General features: G+C 37.6%; 1 protein-coding gene across 14 annotated transcripts in view; it reads left to right on the top strand.

The window, feature by feature from the left end:
• The window catches only part of ULK4 (unc-51 like kinase 4), a 227,206-nt gene that overhangs the window by 53,679 nt on the left and 161,360 nt on the right, over nucleotides 1-12,167 (top strand). For 13 of the 14 annotated variants that reach the window (XR_010434258.1, XR_010434256.1, XR_010434261.1 and 10 more), the window contains one exon: nucleotides 7,515-7,676. The exons of the other annotated variant lie outside the window; for it this stretch is intronic. Coding sequence is in view for 5 of the 13 variants with exons in the window: in XM_064670861.1 (XP_064526931.1) it covers nucleotides 7,515-7,676 (162 nt within the window). In the remaining 8 variants the exon portion in view is untranslated. The remainder of the gene's footprint in view (nucleotides 1-7,514; nucleotides 7,677-12,167) is intronic. 14 annotated transcript variants of the gene reach the window in all.

The following is a 12,167-nucleotide window of genomic DNA, read 5'->3' as shown; positions in this document are numbered from 1 at the left end:
GATTATGTGTATATTGTCTCAGTATTTATGGAAGTGGCAAACTAACTTCGTAATTAAGTCTGAATTACCACAGTGTATTATATATGCATTATAAATACTCTACTTGTAATTTTTATTGCCAGTTAAGAAGCTTTATTTAATGTATTTAATAAGAGTTCAAGAAGATAAAACCAGTTTGTGTCATTCAATACTAGACTTCATATAGCTTTGCATTTTGTAAGGTAGGTTCACCATTCTTCAATGTCATTATGAACTACTCTGAAACACTCTTGGATTTCTGAAGTTTTATAAGATGTGTCAGTATCAAAGCAGAATTGCCCTCTGAAACAGAACAGTAGAGCAGAAAAGAGTTTGAAACGTGTTTGTCCCTTTTGTTTGCAAGTAAAGGAACAAAATGTTCAGAAAATGCAGGTGGTATCATTTCCACATGTGTTCTGTGCCTGAAAAATTCAACAGTGATAAAAAAGTGTGTGTCAGTGAAAGGAGTTTTAGGGTGGTGGAGTAGAAGATTGGGAAAGTCTTTTATCTGTAGGGGATCACAAGTTCAGATTTCCTGCACTTCAGTGTTGGTAACTTGAGATAGAAGCTGATTTTCAACTCAGGCAAAGAACAGTTGTGTTCAATGATGTGTCAAAATAAGGAAATTGATACACTGATAAATAAGTAAATGATAAGCTTAATTTGACATGTTTAGTTTTGGTATAATGTTGCAGCCTGTCAGAATGCATGTAGTAAATATTCCAGTATTTATTTACTAATCTTTTCCAACAACTGTTCCAACAGTGACACAAAATGCCCATTTCAGGCATCTGTATTTGTGTCTAAGTTCAACTTCTAAATATTTGTGTGCAGTCACTTAAGATAGCAGGGTCCTGATTTCTGCAGATAAAGTGCTTATTAGCTCTTACAGTTCTTACGTTATCCAGTCATGAAAGATACTTTCTGGCTCAGAAAGGATATTCTTATTTAATATTAAGTATCTAATGCTAATGTGACTACCCTTTTCCTATCATCCATTTTACTTAGTTTATTCAACACTCTGTTGCTCAAGTTGTCATTGGGTACTTGACACCTAATGAATCATCCTGTTTCTTATCTGAATCTCATCATTGACTTACATATTTTTTTTGTTCTTTGTTATGACATTTAAGGTTCAACCTTATCTTAACTAAATGAAGTCTCAGCTTTCATTTCTGCTTTACGTCTGTTCCTCTTCACAGTTATATTCCAGTCAATCCTTTCACCTTTCTGCTTCCACTCTTTTCTCTCTTACATTGGCGCCTCCCTTCCTTCAGATCCTCTCTCGTCTTAGAACTGATAGTCTTTCCCATATCCAAACTACTTTTTGATGTCTTTTTAATTTTTTCTTCTTTGATTTGGTCTGGATTATGGTGCTTTGACAAGGTTGTTTACTGAAACTAGACTGTGGTGCCAGAAGCTGTGTGCAAACCTCCTTTTCAGTCTTCCTAAAACTGGAACCATTGAAAAATCTTTCAGGAGCTTGGTATCTGTCCATTTCTGCTTACAAATGGCATGTGAATATAAAGCACAGAATTATATGCAATTTTAGTAATAACTTCATAGAATCTCAAAAAAAATTATATACAGGCAATACACTTGCATAGATAAATAAATATATACAGCTATAGCTAATTAGCAGTTTCTGGCTCTTAAAATGGGCATAATCCTCTCATTTTAAAGAGTGGCACCTGGAGAATGTATTTGAGTCAGAAATAGTGAATGAGTTTATAAAGGATAATTTTCTGTCTCTTGGATGTGCAAGATACTGTGTAAGCAAGATTTTTAATAAATTAGAGCGTTCCAGTAAGCTATATAGTACCTATTTCCCTCTTTCATATGGACTTCTTCCTTTATTAGGGAGCAAGCTATAAGTCTGAGGGCTTTGGTTCTGAACAGATGAGGAATGTTAATAATAATAAAAGAAAACTTTAAAAAAATAATTGCCAATATATAATATAAGGCAGTATGTTTTATAATGTAAATTCTTAGTGAGAATAGTTCCTTTACAGTGAACTTGGAGGAGAAAGGAAAATTTAGAGGAGAGCAGAATAAATTCATAACTGTTTTCTCAGAAAGTATAATATAGCCTAGAGTATCACAGTGTCAGTCTGAATCATATATATTCTCACTTTTATTTCTTTTTTTGTCATCAGTTTTTTACTTTACTGGCAGAATTGCCTATAGTATAAAAGTAATACTGTGAATCATATACAGTATCACTTTTATTTCTTCTTTAGATATCAATTCTCTAGTTTATTGCCAGAATTGTAAAACATTTTTTCTGCAAAAGGTGTTTACAAGGTTTTTTCCTATGTATTCATTCTTCTCTGTGAAGGCTTTATATTGCAAATTGTTGCCAAAATGAGATTTAATTCTTAGAGTCATAAATTCTCAGGGGGATACAGCTTTACTTCATTAAGTCATTATGTGTGTAGTTTCTTTTTATTCTCTCTTCAGATAAAAGGAAACAGTGTATGGAAGTTGATTTAGAAGAATGATGGAATACAGTATTACTTGTTCAATCTTTCAGCTTTTAATGTTTCTTTATCAGTATTATGTGGTTACTCAAGTGTATGTGTATATATATATACACACACACACACATATATATAGTATAACATAAAAAGATCACAGAACCATATAATGTCCCAGTTTGGATAGGACCCACAAGGATCATTGAGTCCAACCCTAAACCCAGTACAGGTCACCACAAGAGTCACACCATGTGGCTGAGAGCATTGGCCAAATGCTTCTTGAACTCTGCCAGGCTTGGTGCTGTGACTGCTTCCCTGGAGGGAGCCTGTTCCAGTGCCCAACTACCCTCTGGGTGAAGAAGCTTTTTCTAATATCCAACATAAACCTCCCCTGACACAGCCTCATGCTGTTCCTGTGAGTTGTCACCAGAGAGAAGAGATCAGTGCCTGCCCCTTCGCTTCCCCTCATGAAGATGTTGAAGACCACTGTGGGATGATGGATAGAGTTAAACCTAGAGGGGATTCAGAATTTTAGGGTAAAAAGCAACTGCAACTCCCTGGATGGACTGAGGTTGACATGCTCCCCAATACAACGATACACATCTGCTCGGAGAAACAGAACAGAGTATGGAATAAAGTGGAGACTACATGGTCCCCCTCCATTTTAATCCCAGCAGAATGGGAGAACATTGTGGTACTGAGACTGTACAGTACCTGTCTGACAAGGGAAAATCAAGATGCTCTGCTGCTGAAGCCAACAACCTTGTCAAAACCCCTCCTCAGGTGCCAAGCCATGACCATCACCCCCCTGCCCCTATTAGGTACACCAGTCAGAAATAGAAGGTATTTATGACTAGAGCCACTCAAACTCCACCCAAACATAAAGAAAATAGTATAAAAGTAAGTTGGAGATAGGGGGAAAGTGGGAGAAGACATCCACTGAAACTGCTGGGATCAGTCGATGGGCTGAGTCCACCTTCTCTCCCCCCCCAGAGGGACGCCTTGGGTGAGAAATATACTCTACACACATTGAATGCTGCTTTTAGGACTAGAGCTTTTGCTTGTGCTTACCATGTAGTATATTAGTAGAGTGCTTCGTATCAGAGCTTGTGCTTGCTTAATATATGTATCAGTAGATTGCTTTAAAACATATTTTTGCCGTAGACTATCACTGACAACCTTCAAACTTTATTAATCTGTCACAATTTGTATTAATAAAAAGTGTTATTACGTAAACTGTTAAAGTGAGTCCTTGCAGTTGCTGGCAGTAGATAACACCTGCTGAGGGGTCTTCTCTCTGTTGAGTCCCACCTGAAAGGGTGGTTGAAGTACCCTCCGACCTTGAGGATTTGTTGGTGAAGGGTCTCATTATGAGATGCTGACAAACTGCTGGACACCAGGGTCTTGACTCTCCTGGGGTACCGACAGTCAAAAATCTAAACTCTCACCTTTCACCTGACAACCAGGATGAGGTGTCTCCTTAGTTTCCTCTTCTCCAGACTGAACAGACCAAGTGACCTCAGCTGCTCCTCATATAGATTCTCTTCTAGACCCTTCACCATCTTTATTGCCCTCCTTTGGATGCTCTCTAATAGCTTAATATCTTTCTTATATTACAGTGACCAAAACTGCGCACAATATTCAAGGTGAGGCTGCCCCAGTGCAGGGCAGAGCGGGACAATCCCCTGACTTGACCAGCTGGCAATGCTTTGCCTGATGCCCCCTAGGACACGGTTGGCCCTCCTGGTTTCCAGGGCACTGCTCGCTCAAATTGAACTTGCCATCAGCCAGGACTCTCAGATCTCTTTCTGTGGCACTGCTTTCCAGCATCTCATTCCCCAATCTGTCCATACCTCCAGGGTTACCCCATCTCAGGGGAAGAATCCAGCACTTGCTCTTCTAAAACTTCACACAGTTCATCATTGCCCAGTCCTCTAATATGTCAAGGTCTCTCTGCAGGGCCTCTCTGCCTTTAAAGGAGTCAACAACTCCTCTCAACTTAGTTCCATCAGCAAACTTACTTTTGAAAGATCGTAAAATATTTTATCTTAACCTTTAATAGAATGGAATTATGCTACTTTTAGGTAGTATGTTGGTTAGCATAGTGACTATATCTTCACTGCCTCCAAAACTTTTAGTGCACTGTGAAGTTTTTAACAGTTGATAAAAATATGCAGTAGATTCAGTTATTTCAAAAAGTGAAAGTAGATTCTTTTATGATGTTTATTTGCATTTCCCCCCCTCACAATTGGAATAGAAAGACTTGATTAAAAAGAGCTTTCTTTTAGCAGTTTTCAACTATTAACCCTTTCAGTATTTGCATTTTCACTCAGGGCTCTTTTTCACTAAACATCCATGACTTTACTGGAAACAGATACATCTGCAATTGTTCTACATGACTGAAAATTAGGAGCTTTAAGTGTGTTTTAGAAAACTAGATGGAATCTAAACCCACTGAAAATAAAGCATGTGCTTCTTTTTTTGTACTGTTCTATTCATAGATTTAGATTTGATGCGGTTCATGATATGGACAGAGTGTAACTGATATATGGAACTGCTTTCCTCATATCTTGAAGATCCACTTCTGTTCACTAACACAGCTTATGTCCTGGTAACATCCCTGGATAACTCACTTAGTTGTGAGGCCAAATATTAGTTTAGATCAGACTTCTCGCCCAGGCAGGTAATTAAGCAGAAAATGGCACAAGTCATGTTGCTTAGATGATGCTCAGAAGAGGAGCTGAAATAGATGATCCCAGAGGAGCTGAAATGGATGGTCTCAGGTGTCAGCAGTTAGACTAACTTCGACGGCGTCATTGAGTTTTTAGAGATGGTACATGACCTTTTTCTAGCCAAAGTAGCACGACTATCTGCAACAGGGCATAACTCATCTGTGGCTGAAAGGAAATAAAGCATGCCTACAGGACCAAATTTTGCAAAGAAAAGCTGTAATTGCATCTGGAAATTTGTTTACATTAATGATAACTATTATCTGCTGTATATTGCTTTGATTATGATTAATTAATGAGATTATAGTTCACTTATTAAGTGTTTATGCCTGCTTAAAGTAGGATTGGAGTCCCAATTGGCATTCTTAGTATTCACATCCAATATAAGAGAGACTTAACTTGACTATTAATGTTTCAGTAGTGGATTGGATTGTTACATGCATATAGTCAGTTTGATAAATCCATGTATTTTTATCCTAACTGTTCAAAAAAAAAAAGACTGAAATTCATAAGTATAATTCACAGAAAAAGATTAAAACTGAACATTATTCATAAAAGGTTTTGAGAATTTTAATTTGGTAAACATGTATAAATATTTGTATACTTAGGTCTTTAATAGATCAAAATGATGCAATGTATTGCATTAATGAAAACTGTAAAAAGATAGAAGCCTAAATCCTCTGGTCTGTGAATCAGAAGGAAGACCACAGAAATCAGTGAAGTTTTATAAAGGAGTGTAACTGATTTAGATGGAAATTGGCTTTGGTATTTCTTTTAACTGTTCTGAGTAGATCTGCAGTTCTTTGGAGGAACAGGAAGGATTAGCATGAAAATGATGAATACAAAATTTTCTATTTTTTTTTTACAGCATTATACTAGGGTTTCCAAATATATCTACATCAGTATCTATATTTTAAAATACCTAAGTCAGTAGAAGGAAGAGTAGCTATTGAGTATATTTTTAATGAAGTTCTCCCCTTTGGGAAGGCTTTTGTACTGCTTTCTGAAAGGTCTCATTGTCATTGCTCAAAGTTGTTGGTGGCTCTGATTGTAAAGATAAATGTCAGAAATCCAAAGGTTAGCAGGATAATATTAGAGATTAGTTTAAGAAAGAAATCAATTAGATATTATGATGAATTATTTGTGAAGCCAGGCTATGAGGACAAATTCTTACATTAAAATTCACTCTTGCTGAATTCAAGAGTGCCATTTAAGACGTTGTTGAAAGACTTCATTTATTCTGTAATTAAAGACTGAGATGAGGTGAAGCAATGCATAGCCAAAAAAGCACCAGCAATATATCTTCCAGTTCTGTTAAATACTGATTTTAAGTGAAAGCAGAGTGAAGAAAAAAGGAGAAAGAAGAGATACTAAAGAAATTAGAGGGAAAAGAGAGAGAGAAAAAGTAGACTGCTTTTAACTGATATGTATTAAGTTAAGCTTTCATTTGAGTCAGTAACAGTTTTCTTGAGAAAAAACTGCTGCCATGTGATGTTCATGATGTGCTGATTGCTTGTGATTATTCTGACATGACGTTTTTTATTCCATGGAGACATTATTGTATGAATAGTATTACATAGATATTAGAGCTGCATGTACAGTGGCTCTCCACAAATGAGTTTGCAGATAAAATGATTTAATTAGTATTAAAAATACTCAGGATTCAGAGTCTCTTATGGAAGTTTAGGAATTCATGTAGTAAATGGGACACAATAATTTGTCTTAAACATTGTTCAGGACTGTCTGTTTCAGGAGAAGAAGAGAAGGGTGTTAAGTTGCAAGAAGGCTTTTTCTGTATCGCAGGGATTGTTGACTCTTCTGAATAAAGAGGGTTTAATGAAATTAATTTAATTTTTCCCTAATGTAACTGTATATCTCATAATCTTACTATTTAGAGCCTGTTGTATTGATGAGTTTTGACACATATTCATTCATTCAGAAAGTACTGCTCATGGAACACCTCTAACATAACAAAAGCTTTTCATTTTTAATGACTGCATTTAATTTGGCGTGGTCATTTGGAGCCGAAAGGTTTAGTACTAAGTTATACGTGTACTAAATTGTCTTTGCATTAGAAGGCAAAGTGGAGGGAATTAAGATCTGTAAACATAACTTGGTCACAACATGAGGTTTCCTCTGAAATTACTTTGGCAAGTGTCAAATAAAATTAAGAAACCACACCAAGACAATATACATGGAATAAAATGTGGACATAGGTGGTAGTTTAAAAACAAATCAGAAATATTAGAAACATTTGTATATGAGTTTCCCTTTCCTCTCCTTCTTACAGGAAGACCGGGTAGTGAACCATTTGGCAGCAAAGATAATTGAAAATGTTTGCACTACTCGTGCATGCCATGCACAAGGATTTATTACAGGAGAAATTGGACCTGTCTTGTGGTACCTTTTCACACATTCTGCAATAGATTCTTTGAAGATAACTGCTGTTTCGGTAAGGAATTTCCTTCTGTGACATAGAAATGTTTTGGCATTGAAAAACATTCTGAGTTGACACTGAAACATGTTTGAGCATGTTTGCTGTGTGTGAGTGTATTTATATTTCAGACTACATTAAAATATGTTTTAAAAATTTCTGAAACTGAAAAGTGCACTCATTACAGTTCCATGCTTATGAAAAGTCCTTGTGATTCATCATTTTCTGGAACATGTATTTTCTTATGCTGGTGATCATGAAGTATGTTTGAAAAGTTTAAACTTTCAAAGAATCAATTAAATTTTTGCAAAGTTGATATTTCTTTTTTGTATGATGTTTTAAACGAGAAGTGTTTGTTCTCTTATCACAGACTTAATTAGAAGACTTATTTGATATCATCATGTTACTTTCTATAAAATTGTCAGGGCTAGGCTTTGCACTGAATTTTTAAGGTAATATAGGATGATAACAGGACAAACAGAGCTGTGTTGTGGAAGAAAAAGTTTTGGAACAAAAGGACTTGTGAGATAGAAAATACTTAGCAGATCTGTGACTTTAACCATATCTCTTGTTGACAAAACAAAAGCATTACCCACCAATACAAGTAATATTTTAGAACTGAACAATAGGTTGTCTTATTTTAAATGAAGTGTGATAAGTGGATACTCATTTCCTAAGTAGAGGTCAGGCTCACTGATGAGTTTATTGTTGGCCTCCCAGATGGGAAATGGTAGCGTTTCTCCTGCAGCTGTGTGGAGGTAGACACATCTAGCATTGAGGCAATAAAAGAGAGAGAATTAAAAATATATCTGATGTGTGGCTGAAGAAATAAATAGTAGGATAAATTGATAATTTAAAACATATATGTATTTATTAATTATTTATCTCGTGTATATTTATGGAAGAGTCTTGCCTGAGACATAAACTGCTCAAATATTGGGAAAATGTCTTGACATTTTAGAACAGGAAACTTACTGAGTAAAATACATGTTACAGAAGCCTTTGCACCTGAAATTCTTTCCAAAAACACTCTTAGGACTTTTATGGATAGAGAATTGTCAGTCTCTAAATATGTAAAGTATATGTGTGAGTGTCTATTAGACTGCTTTTCCAGACAGGGTCTTTTTGATACTTTACCTGTTTGAGCTGTGAGTTTTATGCTTACATCATGACTGTTTATATAGTAAAAGACTTAAGATTAGAGTTATAATTTCCTTCACTTACTGGGTTTTTAAAGTAGCCTGCTTGATCTTCTTTCCTACCACTACTTTTGCTATAAGGGATGTTTCATATCTTGTGCTTTCTGTTCTTGTCAATCATTAGACTGGGCACTTGTTATTTTTTTGCTATTAGGTCATAACCCTTTATTTTTATCTCTTTCAGTTCATCCTGAAGTTTTATTCCTCTTTCTCTGCCTATCCACTTGGAGAACTTTGCTTTTTTCATTTACCATTCTGTTGACTCCTACAGCAGACTTCCAGAACTGCTCCATTTGCAGGGCCCAGTTGGCCAGTTATACCTATTTTGTGTACCACAGTGACCAGCATATCCCAGAGAAACTGTCTGTCTCAATTACATTCAGACAATGAGCAAAGAAAGATCATCAGAGGAAATGTGTGGGTTTGTCTTTTGGTTTTTTTTGCTATTGAAAAGTCTGTTTCTTCTTGGACAATATAATATGCTTGAGGTGGGCAAGAGCTTTTTTCTGTCCAGTAATATGCAGAATTATACTTCTGATTGTCAAAGATAAACTTGTCATCAGTGTAGACTCACTACAGCCTTCTGTAGCCATGGGCTCTGAGGTTATTGTCAATGCCATACAGTTTGCACACTTTGCCCTTAAATTAAGTGTCTGGTGACTATGAGAAATTGTGTTGTTTGTCCCACTCTGTCCTCAGCCTGTTTTGAGATCCCAGATCATTCGATCCTTCCAAGGCTTTAAGGTTGAGGTGAGTCACTAAGAAATCTTTTCTTTGTCTTAGTGTTGATGTTATGGATATCTAGCCTCTCTTAAGCACTATTGATGAGAAGAAAATCTTCATGCATCTTAAGTGGAAGTTAACAAAAAATGTGTAAGATGAAGCTAAAGCCCAAAGAGCTTATTGTAGCCTAGTTTGCCCCTCTTTTTTTTCTTTCTTTTTCTCTTTTTGTGTCCATTATCTGCTACCACTACATACTAGTCAATAAGGCTTTATTAATTGCTCAGTTCAGTCAAACAGTGCTGGTGTTTGTGTGGTATCTTCCAAGTGATTGAAAGTATCATAGATTTTCAGTTCCTTAGTTCCTTCACCTCTTGTTCCTGCAGCTGTGATAGAGCAACCTGATCTTTATGGGCTTCTTGCTCAGCTAGGGATGTTAAATGCAGTAACATGTATAGTAAGTTGCAATATTTATGCTACACATTCAAATTGAATAATCTGACACTCCTGGGTTGACACTGTGACATGCAACGACACTGTTTTTGCCAAGCTTTTGCCTCCTGATTTTTTTTTCTTCTGTTTGAAATCTTTGAATTTTTGTTATAAAGCTTATCAGTCCTCAAATACTACTCTAGAAGCCCTCTTATAGATGACATATGTTAGGATGAAGCATTGTGTTTTAGGAGGTCATGATAACTGCAATTACCAGAATTTCCTAGAGAAACTCAGCTGATTTCTGGAACATCCTTTCAATGACAGTTGTCAATCTAAGTAAAAATGATGGCTTTCTATAATCTTATTACCTTTTCTCTCTCAGATTTTTAGCAATGCATGCTTTGGTGTTGAGGCCTGCATTTTAAAAAGATAACCAAGTTGTGTGTGCACACTGAGATTTGCTGAGACAAAATTTCTTCAACATCTTCACAAAATCACATAATATGCCAAGTTGGAAAGGACCCATAATGATCAAGTCCAGGACCATCCCCAAGAGTCACATCGTGTGTGAGAATACTGTCCAGCGCTTCTTGAACTCTGTCAGGCTTGGTACCTGTGACCACTGCCCTGGGGGGCCTGTTCCAGGACCCAAACACACTCTGGGTTAAGAACCTCTTTCCAGTATCCAACCTAAACCTCCCCTGACACAACTTCAGGCCATTCCCTCAGGTCCTGTCACTGACCATCACAGAGAAGAGATCAGTGCCTGCCCCTTCTCTTCCCCTCATGAGGAAGTTGTAGACTGTGATCAGGTCTCCCCTCAGTCTCCTCTTCTCCAAGCTGAACAGACCAAGTGACCTCAGCTGCTCCTCATACGGCCTCCCCTCAAGGCCCTTCACCATCTTCATTGTCCTCCTTTGGATGCTCTCTAATAGCTTAATATCTTTCCCTATATTGCAAACATAGGGACCAAAACTGCCAAAATATTCAAGGTAAGGCTGCACCAGTGCAAAGCAGAGAGGGACAATCCCCTCCCTTGACAGGCTGGCAACACTTTGCCTGATGCCCCCCAGGATACCATTGGCCCTCCTGGCTTCCAGGGCACTGCTGACTCATATCCAACTTGCCACAGCTGAAACTCCCAGGTCTCTTTCCGTGGTGTTGCTCCTCAGCATCTCATTCCCCAGTCTGTACGTACATCCACGGCCCCATCCCAGGTGCAGAATCTGACACTTCCCCTTGTTGAACTTCATATGTTTGCTGATTGCCCAGTCCTCTAATTTGTCAAGGTCTTTCTGTAGGACCCAAGATAGAGCCCTGAAGAACCCCAGACCCAAGATAGAGCCCTGAAGAACCCCACTAGTGACAGGTCACAAGTCCTGTGTTACCCCATTCACTGTAACCCTCCATGCTTGACCCATGAGCCAATTGCTCACCCACCACATGATGTGTTTATCCAGCTGTGTGCTGGACATTTTGTCTACAAGGATCCTGTGAGAGACAGTATCGAAAGCTTTACTGAAATCCAAAAAGATTACATCAACTGGCTTCCCTTATCAACTGGGTGGATTACCTTGTCATAAAAGGAGATCAGGTTTGATAAGCAGAACTTCCGTCTCATGAAGCCATGCTGGCTGTGCCCAATGACTGTTGTCTTTCACATGTTTTTCAATACCTCTCATAACAATCTTCTGCATAACTTTACCAGGCACTGAAGTGAGACTGACCAGCCTGTAGTTTCTGAGGTCCTCCTTCTTGCCCTTCTTGAAAACCGGGACAACATTCGCCAGGCATATGTATAAATGTACATATGGACAACAGAAACAAAGCTATAATTGTTCTCAAATAACATCTTTTCCCCATAAAGGTAGTGTACTTACTGGGGGTCATATCTTTCCCTTGTGTACTTACTGAGGTTTCAGTCATGCTGGAGGTGGGGCTTGCTCCAGACTAACATATTGGAGAGCTTTGAGTGGAAGCAGCATTGATGAGGGGGTTGCAAGAGTAAGACACATTCAGTCTTCTACATCCTTGGTCAAAGTGCTTTGGTTCTTGTTCTTCTTATGTTCATGGAAATTATTGCTATCCATGTAGCTGAATTCATCTCCTTCTTTCAGATCATTTCACACAAGTATGCTTGGGCCTGAATATGTTC

Source organism: Pseudopipra pipra, chromosome 1 (genome assembly GCF_036250125.1).
Source record: "Pseudopipra pipra isolate bDixPip1 chromosome 1, bDixPip1.hap1, whole genome shotgun sequence".
Taxonomy (NCBI): Eukaryota; Metazoa; Chordata; class Aves; order Passeriformes; family Pipridae; genus Pseudopipra; species Pseudopipra pipra.
Note: the sequence above shows the minus strand (reverse complement) of the source record. Positions and strands in the feature narration are given on the sequence as shown.